The 25,406-nt window shown below is 38.9% G+C and overlaps 1 protein-coding gene across 6 annotated transcripts in view; it reads left to right on the top strand.

The window, feature by feature from the left end:
* The window catches only part of MAST4 (microtubule associated serine/threonine kinase family member 4), a 281,672-nt gene that overhangs the window by 134,688 nt on the left and 121,578 nt on the right, over nucleotides 1-25,406 (top strand). For 3 of the 6 annotated variants that reach the window (XM_059836509.1, XM_059836508.1, XM_059836512.1), the window contains 2 exons: nucleotides 1,017-1,048; nucleotides 20,664-20,744. In XM_059836509.1, the coding sequence (XP_059692492.1) occupies nucleotides 1,017-1,048; nucleotides 20,664-20,744 (113 nt within the window). The remainder of the gene's footprint in view (nucleotides 1-1,016; nucleotides 1,049-20,663; nucleotides 20,745-25,406) is intronic. The other 3 variants (XM_059836511.1, XM_059836510.1, XM_059836515.1) reach the window with 1 other exon arrangement.

Genomic DNA, 25,406 nt, shown 5'->3' with positions numbered 1-25,406 from the left:
GTAGCATTCAGATTCATGTGAGAAATAGAAGAAGTGAGGGTAGCTGAACAATGGAACACATTGTCTGGAGAGGTTATGGGTGTCCATCGTTGCAAAATGTTCAAAATGATGTTCAAAATCCAACTGGGAGTAGTTGTGAGTAATATGTTGCAATTGCCTCTGCTGTGATTAGGTTGAACCAGAGGATCTCCAGAGATGCCTTCTAGCCTCAGTTATTCTATGATTTATGCAACAGATGATAATATATACTTATGGTATATATATTTTGCTTATTTCTGATGGGAAAAGCTTTATGGATCTTGTGGCTTTCTTCTACACTAAAATAACAGAAAAATGTTTGTTTTGCAGTTTCCATTTGACTTGCAGGCTATCTTGTCAATCCCATAAAAAGTTGTTTACCTGTTAAACTGTAGTTTGACTGACTATTTAACTGTTTTTAGCAAAAGCTGTGGGTGTTTCTGTCATTATGCTAGTACTTTGCAGAAGATTGTAATAAATCATAATTATTTATTGTGGACCAAACTATTATGTAATTAATCTTTCTTGGGTTTAAGAATATTGTGTAGAAAGCTTGGTGGCAGTGGTCACCTTTTCACCTTGTGATCCTGTTATTAACAGCTTTTGTTGTTAATTACAACATAACATGCGCTTTTAATGATATTTTTCCAATACGAGTATTGGGAAGAACATAGTTTTTCTTTGTCAGTGACTCTTGCAAGTTTTAGTAGGTTACCAGTGCATCATAGCTGACTGTAAGGCTTTTCCATAAGATCTGTCTATTGCTTGAAATACTTTAATATTGGTGCTAAAAAAAGGTATAGATTTTTCCTAATGCTAATGTTAATATTTCAAATAAGAAAGGAAAGTGGTACATGTAACATCTTTTAGTGTCCCAATATACCACTTTTGTCTCTCTGCTACTGATGGGATGAGAGAATTGTGGTACTTGTCTCAAAAAGACCACCTCAAATTGAATTTTTTTATTGCTAATACATTGTAACTTTTTTCTGTTGCAGAAAGAGTTGAGCCTTCCAAGAAGAGGAAGTTTGTAAGTATATGAAGTTTTTCGTTATTGTGCTTAGATTGTAGTATGTATTTTTACAGTAGACTAGTTTTCTTTTCAGGGCAGTTAGAATGGAGGCTAAATGTGGCTGCTCTTCTGCCTGAGAATACATACAAAGAAATAAAAAAATGTAAATGAAAACCTGTGGGTTGTGCAGTCACCATTTTTAGGCTGACCTTTTAGAGAAGCTGTTGTGAGGGAATTCCAAAGGGATGCAAAGTTTTTAAGTTTAGGGTTTTGTTTTCTATTGAAGATTTTTCTTGTTAAAAATCAAGGAAGAAACATGCTTTCCTTGTGAATAATATAAAAGAAACTTGTCATGCTTATGGAGCTCCATGAACAGTCCTGGATGAGAAGGTAGGAAAAAAGAATAGATGAGTTCTACTAAATGCATAGGATTGTTAAGCTGCTATTTTGATTGTGGAAATAAAGACTATATATTCTTATATAAATTGTTACTTATTTATAATAATATGTACTCAGATGCTGAGTTCAATTGTGCTTTGCTTAGATTTCTATACCTTGGCTTTGACTCTCCAGTGGTTTTGAGCTGTTTCTTTTAAAGCTTGTATTTTTTATATGCATCTGTCTAATTTCTCATTCTGTATTAGTAACTTGTTGAGAAAGTGGGATAAGAGCATCACAAGATGTCTTAAGAAGCAAACTCTGTTCACTTACTGCTTTCTTTCAAAAATAATACTACAAGATGATCTGTAGATTATTTGTGTCAGTTTTGGGTAAAACTCTGTACCCTTGCACAAGAGGCCGGTTAGTTGATTTCAACTTGATAGTGCTGTGTAGGTTTTAGTGATAGTAGGTGAGATATGTGAATAACTGAAACTGTAACTGCTGGGAAAGTGCAGTGAAGTGCTTTGTTGTTCTGGCTCAAAGAGCATACCAGAAGTCTGTACTTAATAGGATATCTGCTGTGTTGGAAAAGTCTCTTGTTTTAGGTTTGGATGCATGAGAAATCTTATGGTACACATTAAGCAAACACATTATGTAAGAAAAGTCAAGAAAATAGAAAACTAATTTCTTGACAAGTATTTAATTATTTAAGTATTTCAGTGACAGAGAGAAAAACAGTTAAAGAAAATGATTTTTGGTGCATTCTTTTGGTGTCCTTTGTGCTTTATATTAACCTGAAACTGTTGTGTGGGTACAAGACTACCTCAGTTAAAGTTAATGGCTAAACTGCTGTTCACTTTAGCCGGAGCAAAAAGTGGCTCTTGGAACTTGACCTTGCTTACTCTTGCTAGGATGTTTGACATTGAATGTTATTAGTTAGTTTACTCCAAATCTGAAAAATGACTGCACCTCAATCACCTCAGTTGCATTCACATACATACTGGTTTAGCTGATCACTGAGATGCTAGTGTGCTTTTGTTGCTGAGGCTTTATTGAAGTGTAGTAGAGAACAGCATCTTGTCAGCATAATCATATCCAGTTATTGAAGTGCTTAGGTTTCTGCAGATGGTTGTAGTGGGTTGACCCTGGCTGGGTGCCTGGCACCCACCAAAACTTCTCTGTCACTCCTCTCTGCAACTGGACAGAAGTGAGAAAATGCAGTGGAGGGTTCATGTGTAAGGTAAGGTGAAGACGGGGGGAGATCACTTACCAAATACTGTCACAGGCCAAACAGACTTGAATTGGGAATATTGATTGAATTTATTACTAAAAGAAGCAGCATAATGAGAAGTAAAATAAATGCTAAGAACACCTTCTCACACCACTTCATCCTTCTCACTCAGGGTCTACCTTTCCCCTGTCAGTGGCGCAGAGAGACAGTGAATGGAGGTTATGGTTAGTTCATCACATTCTTTCTGCTGCTGCTCAGGGAGAGGAGTCCTTCCCCTGCTCTAGGTTGGGGTCTCCCCCATGGGAGACAGTTCTTCATGAACTTCTTCAGCGTTAGTCCATCCCATAAGCAGCAGTTTTGCATGAACTGCTCCAGTGTCGTCTCTTTCCACAAGGTGCCATGCTTCAGGTACAGTCTGCTCCAGTGTGGGTTGCCCACAGGGTCACAAGTCCTACAAGGACCCTGCTCCAGCCCAGGCCTCCCACAGGTTCACAGCCTCATCTCAGGGCATCCACCTGCTCTGGCCTGGGTCTCCTGCAGGGGCTGCAGGTGGATCTCTGCATCCCCTGGAACCTCCATGGGCTGCAGGGGCACAGCTGCCTCACCATGGTCTCCGGGGAGCCTCAAGCTTTGGTGCCTGAAGCCCCTCCTCTCTCTCCCTCCTTCAGTCTTGGTGTCTGCAGAGCTGTGCCTCTCACATATCGTTACTGTAAACAGGGTGACCCCAACGTCTGGGAGTGACTGGCATCTGACTCCATTGATTCAGACGGCTGAACAATTGCTTTATTAAACTATATTATATTACATTATGCTATACTATATTAAAGAGATACTATACTATACAAAAAAAACATACTAAAGAAAAACTTGTGACCGTCTCCAGACAGTCAAAACACAGCTTCGAGTGATTAGTTAATTAACATAAACAACCACCACCAGCATTGAATTACTGAGTCCCTTCAGGTAAACAATCTTCCTAATACATTCCACATGCGCAAAAACAACAGGTATAAAAAATAGAGATAAGAATTGTTTTCTCTTTCTCTGAGATTCCTTGCTGCTTTTTGCAGGAAATTGCGAAGGAACTTCCTTGGGAAGTTGCGCCTGCCTGCTCTCTATGAAGAGATCTGTGGCTACATATTGTCGCTCTGTTCTTCTCTTCTCTGGCTGCAATTACACCTGTGCAATAACTTTTTTTTTCCTTCTTAAATCTGTTACCACAGAACTGTTAACATAATTTCATTGGCCCAGCCTTATTGAGCGGCACGTCTCTCTTGGAGTCGCCTGGCATTGGATCTGCCAGACACAGAGAAAGCTTCTAGCAGCTTCTCCCAGTTACCACCTTCTAGCTCCCCTGCTACTAAAACCCGGCCATGCCAACCCAGACAATGGTATTTTAAAATTACTTTAATAGTGCTTAATTAAAAGGGCTCACATTGCTGAGGTTAGCAGTAGCTGTGGAATTATGTACATGGGCTGTGTTGACTGCTGTATTTGTGTATTTTATAAATGTTGACATAAGATTGAATTTCAAAATGTGTAAAGTCCTGTGTTTTCGTTTGCATTGACATCTAGAGGTCCTGAACAGTTCCAGGCAGGGACATCTCACACTGTCTTTTGGTGCTTCAGGCCCAGTGTCATGCCAAGGACGCAGCTTTAAACAGGACAGGGAGAGCTATTTCAGGGGTGAGCAATCTTGTCATAGTTGGCATAAACTGAGATAAAGAGTTGTGGTTGGCTGACAAGTGAGCTTCTCCATGCTTGGAGCACCCCCTGGCTGTGTTGGCTCAGCTCTTTCTCTGGACACAGGCAGAATTGATCCAGGTTGCAACTAGCTTCATGCAGTTTCTTCAGCATGTTAAACTCCCCAACTGTGCAAATGCTTCTTTCTGGCAGCAGGAAGCGGTGGCTTGGAGGCAGAATGAATAGATGGGAGCTTTCTCTCAGGCTGACTCCAGCAGCAAAAAGACTTTATATAAGCTTAGCCTGATTGGCTGTTAGTATCCCACTTTGCAAGTCCATTGGAAAACTGAATAGGAGTATATTTTTGCACACTGCTACAATGGGGATGGCTTATTTATATCTTGATAGAATATTTTTATTGATTTGTTTATTTTCACCAAACACTTTCAACCCTAACCCTAGCTCAGTTGGTTAGATCATGGTACTAATAACACCAGGGTTATGGATTTGATCCCTGTATGGGCTGTTCAATTAAGAGTTGATGTGATGATCCTTGTGGGTCCCTTCTAGCTCACAATATTCTGTGATTCTGTAATATCAAGGAGGATACTTGTGCTTCATGTTAAGCCAGACTCAGAAATACAGATTTAATTTGATCAGAATTAAGTGTTGCTGTTTGTGAAGCACACGGATCCTCTTATGAAACAGGGAATGCCTGATGGCATTTACACATCCCTGTCCAAGGATGTACACATGTACACACACAAAAATGGGTGAGCATAAATTACCAGTAAAAAGGTACTATAAAGCTTTAAAATACCTTCAACATAGTATACATAATTTTTTCACTGAAAAAAGACATGACCAATTACATTAAAACAGATCATTCTTTTATCTAACACGTGATGTAATAAATCAAAAAAGAGGATGTAAGTGGATAAAATCCACAGATTGTGCGTATCAGGGTGGGGTCTAGGGGTAACTTAGTGTGTGAGTGCAGTAGTTGTGTGATTAATAGTTGTCTGGCATTGGCAAATGTGATCGATGTATAGAAGCATTTTTAAATCAGCATTGGCTGTGTCTTCTTGTTTGTTTTGTGAATAGAAGTTGCATTCTCAGCAGGTAGAACTATTTGTCTTTGATTTTGTTCCAGTAAAGTTTCAGAACTGTATCACATACACAAAAAGAACAAATGACCATATAACCACCTGTTTTATTCTACTTCCTGAGAATGTTCTTATGCATTGAGAAAACTGGCAGAAGAACATCACTGCTAGTCAGCACAGCTTGAATTTCTAATACTAGACCTTGAAAACCTGACATACTGAGGCAGCTTCTTGTTCACTATTTTTTTCCCCAGTGTCATTAATTTCAGGAAATTTGTTTTTATTCAATTAAGGAGTGTTTGAAATTTGTTAAAAAAAATGTTAGTCACAAAAGGAGTTGCAATGTCCAGATGAATTGTAATTGCAATGATCTAGGCTGCTGTATGCTGTATTGATGAATTGATTTTATTTTGCCACTGATGCTACAAAGTTTTGAATAATTTCTTAATCTACAGAGGGAGCTTCCTGAGACTGTGTAATTCCTACTGTGCAGACGCTTACCTAGGGTCTGTAGGACTGGAGTCTTGGTGGGGCTCTGAGTGGAGTACATGATGGCTTGATGAACCTGTGCCGTGCTTAAAGAATTGTAATGAGAGTCTGGTTTTTGTGTTGTTTTGGTTTGGTTTTTTCCCCATTTTTTAAATTGTTTTTTTGATTCTTTGTTTTATTTGTTTGTTTTTTGATGGGGGTTAAAGGTGAGGTATTGACTACAAATAAATATTTGCTTTTACCTTAAGAAAAGAAGCACTCAGGTTTTTCTGGACAATATATTTTTTCCTCTATTGCTAGTAGTATCACCTGTATTCTAAATATCACCCTCAGAATAAAAGAGGCAGTTGCTGAACATCAGGGATCTGCCTGCCTTGCATCTTCAGTTAGGCATTCTGCCAGATTTTCCCCTTGAAGTTTTCGATATTATTACCATTCCATTATGTAAAGTATAGGCTGACTTTCTACAGATGTCATGAATAGCAGTGATGAAATCCCAGTGAACCATTTCTGTTTTGTCTCAAAGGAGGAGGGAAGTATTTTTTCCCCTAACTCTTTCCCATGAAATACAGACTTGAACATTTTTTATTACTGTTAGTATTCTAAACTTGTACTGTTGCTTATCATAAAGGACATCAGTGTATTTGTTACCTACAGTTATGTGTCCGTAGACAGACTTGAAAGTTTTAAAGCGGACAGAAGTCAGCCTGGCAGCAGGGCCTCTGTTAGCCATAGCTGGGAGTGTCCCTGCTCTATAGTTAGGTTGTACTGGCTGTGTCTTTTATATTTTGTAAACATAATGTTTGTGGCTGTGGTCATTCTTGCCCCACCACCACTTTTGTCCCTGTCTAAAACTTCTGGATCTTGCTAATTTCCTTCCACCCTACTATCTGCTGCCTCCCTTCCCCCTGGGAGTTATGCATCATGCTTACAGTCTTTCAAAGTTTTATTGACTGAATGCAGTCCTTTGCATGCCCTGTTTTGCTGGAGGTTTCCCCCTTGTCTTTTCAGCCTTTGTGTTAAGCCAAGTGCCTTCCTTGCAGGCATGTTCTCTGGGGTAGAGCAGTGGAGAGCTGGGGCAGAGGTCCTAATACAGGTTCAGGCTTGCAGAATTCACTTTGTGATTGTAGTTTTCATATGGGGATAAGCATGCCAAGAACCTGGTTGCCAAATGCTTTGTGTGTGGGAGGATGGGTGATGGCTCCTGGGGGTAAGTTGAAGGGCAGGCAGCACATGCAGAGGTTTTTGCAGAGGGGTTGATGGCTCACCGAAAGACTGGAGCTTGCAGAAACTGAGTAGGTTACTGCAGCCAAAAGCATGGGCGGCAGGAAGGTGGGAGGCAGGAAGGACGGAGCTCTTCTTTTGTAGGTTTGGAGAAGGAAAATATTGTATTGACATGATACCCTTCTGTTCCATGAGGGCTAATCAAAGAGCTCTGCCTCTGTGTAGTCTTTAATGAGTCTTTGCTCACTGAGTCAAGGCAGCAGCCAGTCTGGCATAAGCACACATCTATTTGCTCTGCTCTGCCATCTCTATCCTCTTGTTTTTTCTCCCAAATATTGTAGGGTTTCTGCTTCTGTATCACATTTTTTCCTAGCAAGCCGGTCAAGCTTAGACCTGTGAGGCTTAATGAGGTATGTTGCTGCAGATCTCATAGGCATGTGAAAAGGTCAGAAAGGGTGCTGGGGATAAGTGGATCTGCATTATTGTCGTGCTTGCCTGAAAAGGGTAGCAGATAACTGCCACAGGGAGCAAGTGAGTCTAAAAGGCTGACAGAGGGAGTTTCTTACTTTATATTCATTGTGTGTTGACTGCCACAGTGCAAAAGGCAGTGTAATTGCATATAATCACATTTCCTGAAATCCCAGTGGCTTCACTCATGAATGTTTAGTGTGGTCATGCCCCTGAGCAGTGAAGGCAAGCATGCTATTTGAGACAAACATGCTATCGCAGGTGCTCCTGACACGGGGCTGAGTGTGCTGCTGTAAACAAGCAAGTTCCTGCTGTTCTAACCTGAGTGGAAAATCTCTCTTGTGCCTTTGTGAAAGTTGTGCATGGAATATAGACATTGGGAATGCTTTTTTCCCCTCTGCTATGTGTTACTACTTCGCCATCAGGTGACTGGACACATACTGCACTTCAACACAGTATGTGATGGAAACAGGATTAAATCAGCCATGTTGATATTCATGTGTAGATATGGCCTTGAAACCCAGCCTCAGCTGTTCTGTGATTCTTCTTAATATCATAGAAATGCTGCTGAAAATTAGCTTTTACAGATCATTGTCATATTTTGTGAATGCTTTTCTCCTAGATTCTGCTAGGAAAAATCTAAAATGTTTCTGTTTGCATTTAAAAATATGGCTGTTTTTATGGTTGACTTGCCTGTCAGAAGTACCAAGAATATACCCACATATATCTAAAATCAAGAAAGATTTTAGGTTCTTTCTCTATAAATCAGAACTTTGCTGGCTTTTTTTAAGAGTAAAATTTTACCAGTAAGCCTTACCAGCAAATGTGTCTTGATGGGGTGGAGGCATGGGCTGGGGATATTGTCACTTTCAAGAGCCTTTTGCTTTGCTTCTTATAGGGTAGAAACACTAAGCAGGAGATAGCACTGGGCTGCAGGTGTAATAATCCTGGTTGACTGGTTGTAGTCATTATTTTCCATTAGTGACCTAGGTGATAGAACAGATGATGTTCATGAAGTTTGCAGCAGACAACGAGCTGGGAAGAATGCAAGTATGTTGAAATACAGTATGGGGTTTCAAAATCATTCTGACAGGTGGAGAAAATATACCAAATAAAATAGAAATTCTACTCCTGCAGAAAATTCTGCAGATACACAAGATAGTTGAATAGGCGTTAGTTTTCAGAAGTGATCTGTGGGATTTAAGATACCACAGTTGCTGTTGGAGGGCAGTGGGTATCTTGTGCTGGGAAGCTGATATTTTGAGCTGCAAAGCATTCAGCATAGTTCTATCCCACAAAGAACTTATAAGGCCTTATACTGGAGTGCTGTGTATTGAGGTCAATCAGCTGGAAACAGATGACAACTCTCAGCTGCTTGGAAAATCTGACATGGTATATGGAAAAATATTTACTGTGCTGGGGTTATTTATTTTACTGAAGGGAAGGCTGAGGGATGTTCATGAAAGTCTTCCAGTGTGTGGAACATCTGCCATGAGTAGGAAGTAAAAGTGTTTTCTGTGTTATTGGGGTGTACAGTAAGATGTAATGTCTTTGAATTGTATGAAGGGGATTCATCTCAGACATGGTTGAAGCAGTGTCTAAACAATGCAGCAGAGGAGTGTGTACCTGGGAGTGTTGTGAAATCCCTATCAGTTTTAAGAAAGATGAGACAAACATCTGAATGGAGCAATAGGAGTAATATAGGTATAATGGACCTTTCTTGGGGAAGAATATAAGACCACTTGACTTTTCTAACGCTCTTTATAAATGGTCATTATGTCCGTGGGATTATTTGCTCAAACTTTCTGCTGAAACTTGATTCTATATACTAAGTATCTACTTTGATGGAAGAAAATACTATCTCATAATGGACTACATTATTAATTTGTTCTTGTCTGTAGTGACAGAATTCCCTGTGGAAATGCGTATAGGGCTTTATGTAAGCATAAGACAGATCAAAAAAAAAGATTCAAGCTTCAAACTTCTTGAGGATTTTTTTGGTTTGTTTCTTGGGTTTCTTGGTTTGTGTGTTTTTTTTTGTTTTGTTTGTTTGTTTTGTTTTTGGTGTTTTAAAGTTTTTGTTTGTTTGTTTTTGTTTCTTTTTGGTGAAAGACTGATGGCTCTCTTTCAGCTGCTCACCTCCATTTGGAGCACTTGCATACCCGTTTGTTTAATGACAGAGAACCAGAAGGTGAATTAAAAAAAAAAATAAAAATTGAAGCATACATGGGGTAGCCTTACAGAATTGTTATGAAGCCTCTTCTGCAGGCATATATGTATTCATGTGCATGATAAGGTCTTAACAAGGAATCAGTTATCAACCAGCCAGAATAGAGCTTGGCAACTCTGTAGGTATGTATTAGTTGTTGATAGATGGGTGTAAGGTTTTGGGAGAATCCAGCTGTAAGCTGGACTGTGGAATTATGAATTTGTGCTTTAACTTTTTGAAGGAGATATTCAGGTACCATCATGATCTTAAAAAACAGTTCCATAGATGTCTTTTATGTCTTTGAGGTTTTTTATGTTTTCATTCTTCTGAAGAAAAAATACATACAGGAAAGCTAAATGGCATCAGTTAGCACTGGAATATAGCTTAAAGGAAGACCAAATGAACAAATGCTCATTAAGAGCCTGGGATTGGGTTATCCCTGTGTAACAAGGGCCTTGTCTTTGAAAAGAACAACTGTTTAAACCTTGTGTAATGTAGAACTCTTCACAAAGTAGATCAATTTTTGCCGCTAATTTTTAATGCTTTTTTTATCATGAAAGGCAGTGCAGTCTGAGATCATAATTATTATTAACATGTAATTTCTCAAGCTTTTTAGCGTTTTAATATTAGTTTAATGTCTGTTGACAAGAGATGGGATTGGTTGAACTATTTTTATTGCTCTCTAATTTTTGTTTTAATTTTTTTTTTATTCTAACAGTATAAGAGTGAAATATGGTGGGAGATTGGCCAAATCTGAAGTAGTTGCTCTGGGAGTTTTCCATTTAAAAAACATTGGCAAAGGGCATGCTGTGCCATTGTATTGATTTTGTATGGCATGTTGTTTTTGAGCTTGCACAGGCAGGTGTGAAAATGATGCTGCCTACTCAAGGGAGATGGGGTACTGGTTGGTAGAATATGAGGAGGGCTGCCTTAACAGATTGCTAACACCTCTAACACCTCTTACTAGTGTCATCTATAGTAACAGTTCAGATTATATTTAGACAAAGAATAGGGAGCTTTTTCTCTCATTCTTTTGCCACATACATTAATTGTTTTTATATGTCTTCTGAGCTATCAAAATTGCAGGACCAGTCGGTATGAGTCCTGCTTTATCTAAAATGCATTTTTCTACACACAAGGAGACTGTCCTGGCTGTAGGGAAAGTTTAAAAGTACCTGTTGAAACTCACTGTGGAGGAATGGAGGTGGATGAGGTTGCAAAGAGATTTTGCCAAATCTTGGCTGGTGGATGTTTATTGATTCCTTTGGTCTGCAATGTTTTAGCATCAATGGTTTTAGTTGACATGTTCATTGTGACAACCGGTTGCTGGCTTAACTTAGAGCAGTTCCGTTATTTCTAATGTTTAATTAACGTTGATAATAAACACATTCTTTTGATCCATTCTGTTTTTTAGCAATACAGAGAATACCATAAAGCTATCAGCAGAAAACACAACGAATTTATAAAAAATTATTAAAATATATTTGAGTTTAATAGAGTGTTTTCTAGAACTGTAATTTTAAAACAAGTCCCTTGCAGAACTGTATGAGTTAGAGCTCTAAATAGACTGTCATGTTTTGCAAGATCACCTAGTCTTTTACTGCATACTCCAGTGACACATTAATAAAATGTGTTATTGTAAATTGCTTACTGGAATCAGATTTATGGATATGCCTTTAAATGTCAATAGATCCACAATGTTAACAGGACTTAGGGCTGGAAGGAATTGTCTAGTATGTCTTTCTGTCATGGCATACCCAACAGTCATGCCCGTACTCTGGGAGTTCACAGTGCTCTATGCGGGCATGTATTGAATACAGGGACATGCAGGTTCTACCAAAATCTACCCACTGCCCTGCGGTGACAAGGACTTTATTTCTCCATGCCATGCTGAGCCCATTGTGCAAACTGAGATTTTTGGGTGTGGATGAATGCTGACACCTTCTGTCATTGGCATCCACTTCCTCCTTTCCCTAGGGAAACTGACAGGACAGCTCACCTCCTGCTCTTTATGTAAGCTGACCAAGATGAAGTATTCCTTGCAATTACAAATTGGGCAATTATTGTGAGTTTGAGCATGTGAGTGAGACATACCAGACAGGGATCAAAGGAAAGGGGTTGTTTTTTCCATCTGGTATTGCTTCCTTAGCTGTGACCTATCCCAAATACTAATGGGAAAAGTAGAAAGTAGCCAAACAATCCTGAATAAACTGGCCAGTTAGATCAATATGAAGAATACTTTCTGTTGCTTTCTGGCAGATAGCTAAAGCATCATGTTTGCTTTTTACACATTGTGTTGGTCAGTCTGTTGACTTCAGGCAGAGGTAACAAATGGGAAGATTCATATTTCAGCCTATTTTTTTGTCCGCAGTTATATTATGCCCTGGCATGCTGTGTTGAAAGACTGTAAAAAGAGATTGCGTGTGTATTTTTCACTCAATTCCTCTTGTGCTGTGTTTTGCATCTCACTGATGCCAAGAAACAGTGTTGCGCTTAACTTCAGTGTTGCACTCAACACAGGATGCAGACATCATTCCTGGTAGAACTTTATAAACTGTGGTGCTAGCAATGAAGCAGCTGTGCTTGCTGAAAATGCATGATTGTGTGAATTGGTGTGGTAAACAGATTAGATGACAGAAATTCAGATTAAATAATCTGTTGTTCAAGGACTATGACAGAAAGGTCATTATTCTTTGAGAGTTGATTACTAACCCTAGAATACCTTTAGAAAGCATTAGCCAAGAGGCCTGCAGAACCAAAGGATGCATTGACTTGTTAATTGTATTAGTGTAATTGTTGTTAAACGTTACAGAATAATGAAAGCCAGTGGCACCTGCATTGTTAATGGTGTTATTGTGTTACCATTATTTAATGGGAAAAAGCAAGAATAGTCAACATCTGCAGAAGAGAGGGACTTTGAAAGCATACAACATTAATAACTGTGCTATGGAAGTAATGTCTTTCTGGTTTGTGTTTCAAGGAAATAAACATTTCTCTGTGCTTTTCTGGTTTTGCTTGGTTTTAACCAGGTGTCTGAGATTACTAAACCAGAGAGACCTCAGTAAAGACATAAATGAATAATTTGAGCCATGTTTTCCTACATCTTGTTTTCTAAATTCGCTCTTGAACTAGGTAAGAGGAGACCAGGGTTTGCTTTTGCAAAGAAATACAATGCTTACAGCCCTTCAGTGCTGTGAGTGATTTTTTGTTTAGAATTCTTTCTAGATGAGACGTTTTCTTTACAGAAGTTGTGTCAGTGTAGGCAACATCTGCCAGTATTTTCAGGTTAATCTACATTCAGCTTTTGTAGTAACAATAATCTTTCTTGCTAACTTTCACTTCCTTCCTCAACTCTGTGTTGGTTAGATGAAATCTAAGCAGTGCAAAATTAAGAACAAACAGATGTTTTGATCAAGCTTGAAGTCAGCTTTCACTTGTGAGGCTTTATCTAGTTTAATTGCTGCAGTTTTTTGCCCCCAGGTGCATGAAGCAGATCCAGTTTATTCCTGCAAAAACTGTAAGACTGCAACAGTGAGAAAAAACTGATCTTGTACAATGGATTCATCTCTTTTTTTCAGTAAATCATGATTTTCTGAACTTCTGTCTGGATCATGCAAAATGTATTGAAAAAGAATTTTTGAAGTCACGCTACAGCTCAGTCTCAGTTTAGAATAATTAACCCTTGATGTAATGTGAGGTGCTTGCATAAGTCAGCTCAGGGAAGATTTATCATGGTCACAAAATAGCCCTTGGATGCAATTGTTTATGTTTAAGTGCCTGTACATGACTGCCAGTCTCACGCAGTTTTGTTTTTAGACAAGACAAGCTGCTGGTATTGGCTTCCTGCAGGTAAAATGCACTAAATGCTCAACTGCTGTGTTTCACAAAGCACTCTTTAGTAGTAACAGACTATTTCTTTGCATGTGGAGGAAAAAACCAAAAAAACAAGTGCCTTTGTTGTGGACTTCTGTTCACTTCAGCAGTAACATTTGCCTTATGGAAGTAGTGTGTAAAATTTGTATTGCAGTCTTGATGGAAGCATACCTTCACCTCCAGAGCTAGGCCTTTTGCTAGTTTGTTTACAGAAACAGTTCTAGTGCCATCCTGATTCATGGGTGTTGGCAGTCCTCCTCAAGGTGTTCCTGCTGTCTCCTACTCTTCGTGCCTTCAACCAAAAGTTAACAGTTTTACAGAACATAAAATAGTACTTTGGTGCAAGCTACGTGTGCATACACAGCTGTGCTTACACAGCTAACAGAATGAAGCACCAAACTAAAGGGTGGTATCCACAAAGTTAAGCCCTTCGAGCATCCTTTAAAGGCTTAACTAAAACTGTGAAATGTCTGTACACAATCACAGTTTACCTGTCAAAATTTTCTTTCTCCATCAGAAACAGAACTTTCCAGCAACTGAAGAAGTATTTTTATCAAAGACAAAAGATATTTTTATCAAAGGATTTTTAAGGGAACAGATTTTGTTTTGAGAGGTGCTGAGCACGGGGAAGAGGGAGCTGCCTGTTCCTGGCAGCTAGGAGAGAGCCAGGAACCTGTGGCTGTAGTACCCCATACTCTGCTTCTCTCTTGTTGAATTTCTGTTCTTAAGTGATTGTCTCCAAACTCAATAATGAAAAAGCATGGCAGCTTCACCAGCTTCAGTGTCAAAGTTGTTTGACTGTTAGACAGTTGATTCTTGTACTGTATTTTTCAAGTCCTTCGATTTCCTTCTTTTTCTTTTGGGAAGTAGGAGAATTTACAAATTCCTTTCCAAAATTGCTTACAGGATGCTTGCTGGGACCTCAAGCTAACCTTCACAATCCAGGTGTCTGTTATGTTTTAAAAATTCAAATGAATAGCTCTGTGTATACGTTAGGCTTGTTTTCAATGTCTTTAAATGAAGGCTCCAGATAATAAATAACATAAATTTAAAATACCTTCCAGTAGAAATGTGTAGGAGATATAAGAGATGTAATTGAGAATTTAATTATTCTTTTTTAATGTATGGTTGAAAAAACAATCAAGTTCACCAAATCCAGTTCAGCGGTTTCCATAACTAGAAGATTTCCCTCTGTCTCTAAAACCTAGTACCTGTGAACTTGTTAATGTCTTCCAAAATTAAGCCAAGGACACAAAAAGCAGCAGCTTCATCTGGTCCTGTCCTTTAGTTAGTCTGTAGGAGTTGTCCATCCACAGAGTGGGTCCAGGGCTCTAGCAAAATTAAAGTTATGTGATAGACTTTATTATATTGTGTACAGGAAAAGTAGATGGGTGAGATAAAATATTCTACCTCTAAAATTACTAAAAATAAGTACTTGCACTTTACTTTTCTTCTCTTTTGTAGAGCATTGAAAAAAATACTACTCCTCATGGAACAATTCACAGCATATATTTATTAAAATTGTAATCTCAGAATAAAAGAGAGTACCTAAAAAAGGAATATAATTAAATTATAACCAAAATCCCCCATAGCAGCATTGATCTTAAACTGTCTATATGAAGTGTTGTGTAGTGGTTTAAGTGATCCTACCTTTAATACTGAAATGAATAGACTTTTCTACAATTTCTGGGTTTGGCTTTCACCTTTAATATAAACTATAGATGATATCCGTTTAAAATTCAGGTGCAGATGTGACAGAACCAAACAATGACTTCTTTTGTATTAACCTTTCTGTTACAAGAATATATTTGTTTTGAAAAGCCTTGGCAATTAATTTTCTCCCTTAAAGAACAGCCTGCTTTTCTTTCAGCAGTTTACTATTCTTTACTGCAGAAACTGTCTGTTTACCACAGAAGGGGGATAATGTGACTTAAAGAAGATGGCTCAATCCTATTTGGCAGGATGGGAGGGGGTGGCGAACGCTGGACATTTGCCAAGAGAAACTGTGTGAAGCATGGCATCTGTTTTGTGCTGTGGGCTGGCGTAGCAAGGGGGACCACTGCATCCTCCGAGGTGCAACGTGTGCGTGCGTGTGTGTCTGTGTGTGTGTGTGTGTGCGCGTGTGTGTGTGTCGGCGCAGTGGCTGGTGCTGCGGAATTCCGGGGATGAATTACTTGGTGTGCACAACTGAAGGTGCCGTTCGCTCCACTAAAGCGGCGCGGCGTGCTCTTGCCACTAACCTGAGAGAGGCAGCCTGCGGCTCTTCGTGACAGCTAGAGGTGGAAGGACCCCAACTTGCGGTCCTCCCCCCGCCCCCAAGAGATCCTTAGTCCATTCCTTTATAGTGGTTCATTTGGCTCTCTGTCATCGCCAGAATGCTGCCCGTGAATGTGTGTCATGATTACAATAGAGTGTGGTAACACATAACAGCAATGAAAGCCCAGCGGGAAAGGCTACAAATTCCAGGGCTGACCTTGGAGTAAGTATTGTCTGTCTTTAATATTTTCATGGTTTCTGCATGATGCTGGCTTTTGTGCAGTCAGGAGCTTTTAACATACGTTTATGCTGGCAGCCTGGGAGCACTGCAGCTCCAGGTTGAAGGAGCACGTTTTGAATGCATTGCAGTTGGTTTCAGCAAATGTGTGAGCCTGGAGCCAGGATATTGCAGTGTGTTTGGAAAGAAAGCGTTTCTGCATATTTAAAGTTACTGAATCTCAGTGCATGAAGCATCCTGTCAGCTTGTAGGAGAAGAATCTGTCAGTAGGCCATGGTGTCTGTCTTTCTCTTCAGCTCTCCGTTGCTGTTTGTTTATCCTGATGCTGCCTTTTAGAAAGGCCTCTTTCTGTGCTGAATAATAGAGAGCACTGCAAGAGATTAAAGCGTTATAAAAATACTGTTTGTGAAAATTCATCAGGAACAAGGCATATTTTACATACGTAACTGCACTAATGACCTGTATTGACATTCTGGAGGAATCGTGATAATTTCTGCAGTAAGTATGTTTACCTAATTTAGCAGTGTGTTTACTTATACTTGCTTAAAACTGATTAACTAATTTGTGTGCTTTCAGTTATTTAGAGAGTAGCTAAATGAACACGTGTAATTTTAATGTATAGTAAGTGTAGTCTTTTATTCATAAAAGCCATCATATATTTACCCCAGAAATGTTAGTCAAAACCAAATATATATTTCTATACATTCGTACCTGTGATCTACACTGACATGTCAGGCATGTATGTATGCATGTTACAGCCATGAGAACTTGCTAATTTTATCTAGGTAAATAGATAGGCTACGTCAGATCCTTTAGTATTCCCTGGGACTGCCCTATTCTTGCTGGATTAAAAAAACCCAACAAAACCCTCAATGCTGCAGATGCCTGCGGTAAAGTTATTTAGCTATGAAAGGTATTATCTCTGGCATCTGCCATGTGTTAAAGAGAGGGCTATAGGTAAGTGTGGAGCATAGCAAATAGTTTATTCTAATAATCACGTGAAGGTGACAGAGCACTTTATTCCAAGGAACAATGTCATACTGGTTCCCCAGAAGTACATTTTTGAAATGTCTGAGAAATTCTGGATTTCAGTCAGGCATGTTCTGGTAAGAATACTGTGTCTTAGCTGTGGGCAGGCTAAGCTCTAGATATTTTTCTGAAAAAAACAGCATTACTAATTTCTCATGAGTTTTGGAGGAGGGGTCTTATCAAAGATTTCATTAAAATGGTTTCCATGAATAATTGATAGTTATACTTCTTTCGAGATGTGGCAATTGAAATATTTTTAAATCAATCTTCACTGAATTATGTAATCATCATGTGAGAGTAACATCACTAGCTGCAAAGGATGAAAAAGGATTCGTGTTTTTCAATGTATGTTTGTGTTTTTATGATATGAAGTAATTGTTTACTGCTTCCTCCTTTTTCCCAATAACCTAACATAATTCCACTTACTTTGCCATATTTTCAAAATGTTTAATACTGATAACATTAATAGTTATATTTTAAATTCAGTATTGATCTTTTTTTTTCCTAAAATGTTGTCTGGATATATTTCCTTTTTCCATATATTTGAATTACTTTTATCATCACACTTGCTACTTTTTGAACTTTATTTACCTGTAGAGAAAACAAAATGCCATATTTTGGTTGCTGACACATAATGATTTCCATAGAGTCATTCTCTCATGATTTGCCAGAGTTGAGTCAATTCAGACTTAAATCATGTCTCCCAGACTGTTAATTGCAATTATTAAAAGAACAGCATATCTAGGGGGGGGAAAAATCCAATTTATTCCTCTCACCCTGAGTCACATGAATTTTCTTTCAGTAAAGTTTAAATGTTGGGACTAGAATTATGTTGTCTCCCTGAGAAACAAGTACCGTCTGTCTACTTTATATTCATTACTTGCAAAAAGCTCCTTGAAAGAATATTAAATCCAAAATAAAGCATTCCAAATTTAGTAAGTGTAAGAAGCAGGGTTGTCAGGCACTGTGATAATTTGTTTTAACAGGTTTTCTTAGGTCTTAAAAAAGCAAAGCTGAAGAGTGAGTTCTATGCAAGAACTGGATTTACACACCAGTATCATCGCTCAGTGGGAATTTTTAGATCCAAAGTACTAGCACATCAGATATTGGATGCCCTCAGAGTCTGTGCCATTACTGAGACTCTAATGTGTTACAGTAGTGAAAATAAGGAAAAGTATGAGTAGCTAGCTACTAGCCAGTGTAGGACTTATGCTTGCTGTGTGTGAGCTGTCCAGTAGAGGAAGGGCAATGCCCTTTGTCATAGAGTATTTCTAGGATTTGTTCATAGCAAGGTGAATTAGGGATCTCAGTGTGGGCTTTGAAGGTAAAATATTCTTCTTATTAGATGCCAGAGCTGGCTTTTTCCTCTCCTTTTAAACAATCTGGCTTTAGTAGATTCCTTGTCCCCAGTTGTTACTCCATAGTAGTCCCCTTGCTCTCCCTTTGCTGCAGCCCTGTGCTTTTGGCCAGTTGGTGCCAGCCCTCTTCTCCCTCCACCTGGACTATCTTTGGATCACTTCCAGCTTCCCCTCACTGCTACTGATCCTGATGGAGGCTGGTGGTGGTCTGCATGGCCTTCCTCCACATCTTACCTTGCAGTGCCCCAGGAAGTGCAGTGCAAGCACCGACTGTGCAGCACAGGATTGTTTCCCAGCCTACAGTCAGTCAGGGCCCGAGCTGGCGGGTGGACAAAAAGGGGACAGCTGGGGATAAACTACCAGTTCTGCTGCAGTGGAGATGAAGAGATGGAGCAGATAAAGCATGGAAATACAAAAGCAGTTTTTACAAGTCTGTACTGTACTGATCATACAGAAACAATGATCCATCCAGCGCATGTTGTTGCAGGTCAGTGCGGTGCAACACAACAGAGACTGCCCCAGTGGAACAGCCGAAATCTGCCGGTTGATCCACACCTTTTTCTGCAGGCCTGTATGGGCTGGCTGGTATGAACCTGAGTTCACTTTCGCCATTTTCAGAGTGATGTATTGAGCCATTGGCTCTTACTGGATCTTGTCAGCTCAAAGATACTGTTGTGCTAGCACAGGTAGTCTGCAGTTAAAACCAAACTAGCTTGTACTCAGCTGCTAGTGCTCTTCTGTGCACCTCCTTCAGAGACTATGAAAGCACAGCCAGCAGCCTGAGAGGAATATACTCCTACACAGTCTTCTTGTCAGAAATTACCTGCGGGCCCATCCTTGTCTCAGTGTGCATGTCCCTGCCAAACTTCATGTCTTCTCCAAGGCATCTCAAAAAGGACAAAGTTGCAAAAATGTACAATGTTGAAATTGTATTCATAATCTGTACTAAAAGCAGTAGTACTCTTTCTGCTGAAATGCTCAGAAAAAAACTGGATCAGGTGCCCACCTTGAAAGATTTGGAAGGCAGTGTATTAATATCTGGCAAAGTGTTACACAATTGAAAAAATGGACCTTACCTGTGCTTAGCATATTGGCCATCTGCATCTCCACTGGGGACAGGACAGGAGTGCTAGCATTGGCTGGCTGCAAGGATCTTGTACAAAACAGAACAGATCTTTATGAAGATGAGCTGAAAAAGGTCCCCATAAGCTTCTGCCTTTGCTCAGTCTGCACAGAGTGTTTTTTTTTGACAGATAGCTAAAGCAAAATTGCAGTGAGAGGCATGCTATAAACATGTTTTGTAAAAGAAGCTTTCTTGTGAGTTTTATGGGGAAATGTGCATATGATAGGATGAGTATATTTTAAAAGAGCATTTCTGAATCTGGCTGTGGCCAGCTGTTTTTTTGAGAAACCTTTTGAACGGAGATGTACCTGAGGCAACTTCTTGAAGACACCTTTGAAGTCAAATGCTCAAGTAACGATTTTATGGATGAATTGTTTATATCCATGTTTGATTACCTAGAAGAAGAACTTAGTGTTTGTGAGGAAACATTCCATAATGAAATTGAGGCTAACTGGAGCACTTCTAATTTTCAGTAAGTGTGCAAATTTTAGACTCTCAAACTGGAAAATTTTATTACAATTTTCATATTGCTGGTGGAAGTTTATCATTAGTTCTAGTTTTCCTTTTGTGTTGCTAAATCTGATTTGCCTATAAAAAACTTAAACCCCTGCCCCCCCAAGATTCTTTAAGAGGGAAAAAACACCCAAATTTACATATTCTGTTTGGTTAGATGTCTAAAAAAAGTTACCATGTTTCACCCCTCTTTAGACTTTGTACACAAGTATTGTTCCTGGAAGAAGCCTGAGGTAGTCAAGCACATGCATCAACACCAGTTCTCATACTTATTTTTATTTGAATCAATTTCATCTTAAGTCAAAACCTGTGTGGCTACTGTCAAGCACTTCATTCAGGAGGATGGTCATGTTTTGGTTCTAACCGAAACTCCTTTCATAAGTCCTACACTAAAACATGCAACTCTTGCTAAACCTTCTGTTCACTAGAGATGACATTATTTTAACTTGCAGTCTCACCCCAAGGAGCCTGAGCCCAACCCCAACAAGCCCCTGCAGTCCATGCAGTCCTCTGTTCGCTTTTCATTTTTGGAGGTAAGCAAGTAAACTTCCATTGTTGATGTTTTCTTCTGCATCCAAAACCTAATGATCAAAACATATTGCAAAAGGAAAATTGAAAAATAAAATTAAGTATGTCTCTGCCAAAATACGTTTTACTTGACCAGCTGCTGTTCTGAAGGTAGGTATTTTATGGAAAAAACCCAGGATAATCTGTATTTTGAGACCTAGTACATAGACTCAAGATGGCAATGTGTAATTCTGTGTTGCTTTGACTGCTTAGGAGTGTATCTGAAATTTTATAGTTTGCTTCCTGTGATCATACTTCAGATTGTGTTCTGTTATGTGAGAAGTTAAAGATGTATTCAGAAATGAGAGTGATTCATGAAACATAGTTATTTTTTGCTTAAGTGAGGGCTAGTAGTGTGCTTAGTAAATTGAGTGATTCAGAAGAACACAAAATCATATTCAGTAAGTGGTAGGACTGTTTTGTCCTCAGGACTAGGAGAATTTCTTCAATTCAGGAGGATTCACTTCTATTTCAGTAATGTTCTAGATAAACTCAAACAGCCACATACAACATCCTTTTCACTCTCTTTTTTCTTCAACTCCCATGTTTGTTCATAAGAATAATTTTTTTTGGCACTTGGCAGAAAGGTAGTTATCTTCATGAGGTCAGAAAATCATTAAGTGATAAAAAATACTTTGTAATCCTTCCTGTCACGTAAAATTATAATAAATAGTAATTGATGAATGTTTCTGATACAGAAAACTTTTTGTCCTTCCTTTTCTTTTTAGAGCAGGAAGTTGCTAGTCAGGGATCTCATTGGTGTCAGTCATTGAGATTCTGCTCCATAGGGAAGGTAGTTTTTAAAATGAGTTACTAATAAGTCATCAATGCCTCATGGATTAAAAAAACCAAAACCAAACCACTTCTAATTTTGGTCAGAGGTCTCACTTGTTTCTGTAGGAATAAGAACTACCACTTTCTTAAATTACATAATAAAGTATATTTGTGCTTTTTTTGGTATGACTTTGAACATTGTGTGGCAGAGGTGAGGTTGCTTTGGTGCATTAACCTGCTTCAGTATACTTTAAAGTTTAAACCAAATTAATAGGTGAGAGCTCTTCTATCAAGGGTTCACATGACACTGAAAAATGGAGCAATAACCTAAAGACTTGATATGTGTTTCTGAAGAAATATCACAGTTCTTTATATATTCTGTTTTGTTAGGGAAGACATGGTATGAAAATCCCTTATTTGTGCATTTTTCAGTATGATTTAAATAAATACACTTTTTTTCCTCAGTGAAAACGTGATGTTTGTTTGATAAATTATCAGAAAAATCATCAGCTGGTATAGAATGCTTAGTGAAATCAGCATTTTCTAATTGGGTCTTTATTTTATACAGCCAGAAAAATCACTTCCCTTTGTGATGAAGGATGTGCTCTTTTTCAAAATTTCACTTTTGTGGAATCAAAAAGCTGTATACAAATTTTATATTTTGTATGACCTGGATGACTTGCTGAATGGCCTCTGCAGATGTGTGGATGTGCTGCTGTGCAATCTGTGAGATAGACAAAGCCCTCGGTGTTTTTAGAGCTCAGACCTTGTTTACACCTCTGAGTGGCAGAGACTCCCAGCAGTGCCAAGTTGGAGCTTTTAATCCTGTGATGGAGGATGTTGGGAGGAGACTTTTCAGATACTTTTTGAAGAAATAGAGTAGAAATTATTGATAGTGCTTAATGTGAAGCCTCATCCCCTGATATGGCTGGAAAATGTCTAAGTTCATAGGGATTTTTCTTCTGTTCTTTTGTCCTGAAATTCATGTAAGGCTGCCAGAATGGTTACTTTTTCCCTGCACTGGAAATGTTTAAAGTCTGATTAAATCTGAAACAGAGTGCTGAATTCATCTGTAGCTGGAGAGCTGCGGGTGTATTGAACATCAAATGTTTCAGTTATTAGTTACTATTAAGCTTGACCTAGCATAGTGGAAAGATGAAATGTGTTGGTTTTTAGGCTAAATAAATAATTAGCATTTCCATTAGCTCAGAGTACTCCCTTATGTGGGAGGAGAGGAATTACTTCAGTGGCACTACTTCTGCTTATATTCAGGAATGTTAACATGCAGGCCTCACCAGAATGAATGGATAGGGTTTTCCTGAGGTATTTCTCTCTCTCTCTCGCTAACATGCTCGCTCATCTCACTCATGGCCTTTGACTTGCACAGCTGCTCCTTGAGCGGTTGTTTTTCTTGAAGTTCTGCTTATAACATTTGTCACATACAGTAGTAGTCTAAAGGGAGCTTCTTGGCAGCTAGATGATGAAGATATTTTTGAAATAAACAGTAACATCCTGTGAATGGGAATACCTGCCTGCTGGTAGTGCAGAGCTATCTATTCTTTACTTCTGAGAGAGGGTGGGGGATGAAGTGGTGTTTCAGATCTCAGGAAGATAGGCACACATTTTCCATTACATTTTTATCTTTGGTGTGAGTCACCTGAAAATTTCCAACTGCTGTTTGGGGGAAAAGTATGTGCAGTTCTAGTAGTAATAATTATAAGCAGCATATTTGCAAGGAAAGAGAGATGATGTAAATAACTGAGCACAGCTACTGAGATATTAAGGATCCTCATGCTTCTAACATAACTGTAGTGTTTTTATTTTCGATGGATAATTTTAAGTCCTTTGTCACAGTAATTGAGAGTGGAGTGGGAAAGTATTTGAAAAAGACCAGGAGGAAGCACTAAGTGCTGTGCTAAGTTGTGGTGGCTTCTAGTAAAAGTGATAAAGAAAATTGCAATAGTAAATTAAAAAAATATGCATTTGAACTTGAAGAGTACAGAATGACGATTGTCCACAAAAAAATCTTTTTATTCAACCTTTCACTTTTTTGGGAAGCTTGTGAGGATGTCACTGTAAACACTGCATTTTACATAGGGTCATGCTGTCAAATGATTAGGAATGCATTACCAAGAGCAGCAATTAGAAGTATAACTGGCATGGATTAAACCTCATCCTATGGCACCGAATTGAAAGAAAAACAAATGTCAGTGTCACATATAGCTTGGCCACTTTCACATATTTAGCATTAAGTTTTTATATCTAGAAGTTACCAAAAAATGTTGACACTTGTTGACATTTTCTTTAAATGTAACCAGAATCTATAATATGAATGAGGAATTATTACGAAGGGAGAATTAGTATGAGACTTTAAAATATAATTTTATACAAATAAAAATTCAATTAATAAATTTTATAAGAAACTTTATTTAAGCTGTCTAAATTTATATACCAAATTGTTGAATACAGAAATAAAAAGTCAGTGTGCTCCTATTCTTTCAGTTCTGTCTGCATCCCCTTTTCTCCCCGCATGACATTCTGCATCTCAGAATCAGATAAAGACAGAAGGCTTAAAATTGCTACTTTCCAGCAACTGTATTGGTCATATTATGAAATCATCAATGTATTATGAAATCATCAATGAAATGGATGGCTTCTGTTGAAAAATGAACAGTAAAGTTTCTAGTTCTAGTGATTTCTTTATTGTTCTGAAAGTGAGCATTTTTAAAGAGCTTTTAAATGTTTTCTGGCTCTGTGTGGTCATGTGGGGCACATACACACATATGAAAGATATAATGGACAGTAGGAATTTAGTTTGCTATTTGGTTTTTACATTACATATTTTAAACTTAGCAATATTCCTGTGTTTCAGGAGGAAAGTGGTGTGGCCAGTGTTGGTGTGTTCTGCTGCCTGTGTGGGCTGGCTGGGCTGGGTCTCTTGGGGTGGCCGTGGGGCTGCTGGGGCAGAACTACCTCAGGGTCTTGAACAGCCAGACTGAGGACAGAGGCCCTGCCCATTCGGTCCTTGACCCTGCTGCCATGATCACGTTCTTGCCCTCTTCTCCATTAGCTTGTGATCGTGTGGCTGCACCAGGCTGAATCTCCACGGTGAGTGAGAGCAGGCCTTTGTTAGGAGCGAGGAGCGAGTGGGGGAGCACTTTTCAGCACGGGGGGACGCAGCGGCAGTGTGTACTTGGACTGGCACTCCGCTGCCTTTGGCAGCAGTAGCTGCCCACTCAGACCCGAGCAACAGCCAAGGTGACAGCTGTTATACATGCTGGTTAATGATTAAATCTGGTGTAAGCATACAGTCTGTGTAGACAGGGAATACTGCAGAAAAAGAAGGACTAGTACTCACTCTCTGCTGGAGGAGGGACTTGTGCAGAGACATGACATGATTCTCTCAAGGTAGAGGAAAATTGTCGTAGAGGAGTTAGCTGTTAAATTTGGACTCTTCTGGTCTGAGAGTAGTTTAAATTCTATGTAATTTTACTATGGAGCTGCTACTTCATAGATTCATAAGGTTTTATAAAAGACATGTGAGGAGTACACATCAGAGGATACCTCCTTTCTCTCCTTTCCTGAGTGACATAACCTCCACACCCAAGCAGACATTTTTCTTTAAAGTTTATTACCACCTTTGCTTTCTGATACCAGTACAAACTACATTGACCTTAAGGTTATGCTGAAAGATGAAGCTGTTGATTTGTTGATTTGTTACCCTGAAAGGGAAAGTTCTTGGGAATGGCTGATGTGGATGAGTTAAAGAATCACTTGGCTCAATTTCTTTCTCAGATTTTTCTTTAAAATTAGGAAAACCTGCTGTTTCATCTCTCAAGGTAATCTGATTAATA

This window comes from Haemorhous mexicanus, chromosome Z (genome assembly GCF_027477595.1).
Source record: "Haemorhous mexicanus isolate bHaeMex1 chromosome Z, bHaeMex1.pri, whole genome shotgun sequence".
NCBI classification, from domain to species: Eukaryota; Metazoa; Chordata; class Aves; order Passeriformes; family Fringillidae; genus Haemorhous; species Haemorhous mexicanus.
The sequence above is the reverse complement of the archived record's forward strand: the minus strand, read 5'-3'. Positions and strand labels throughout refer to the sequence as shown.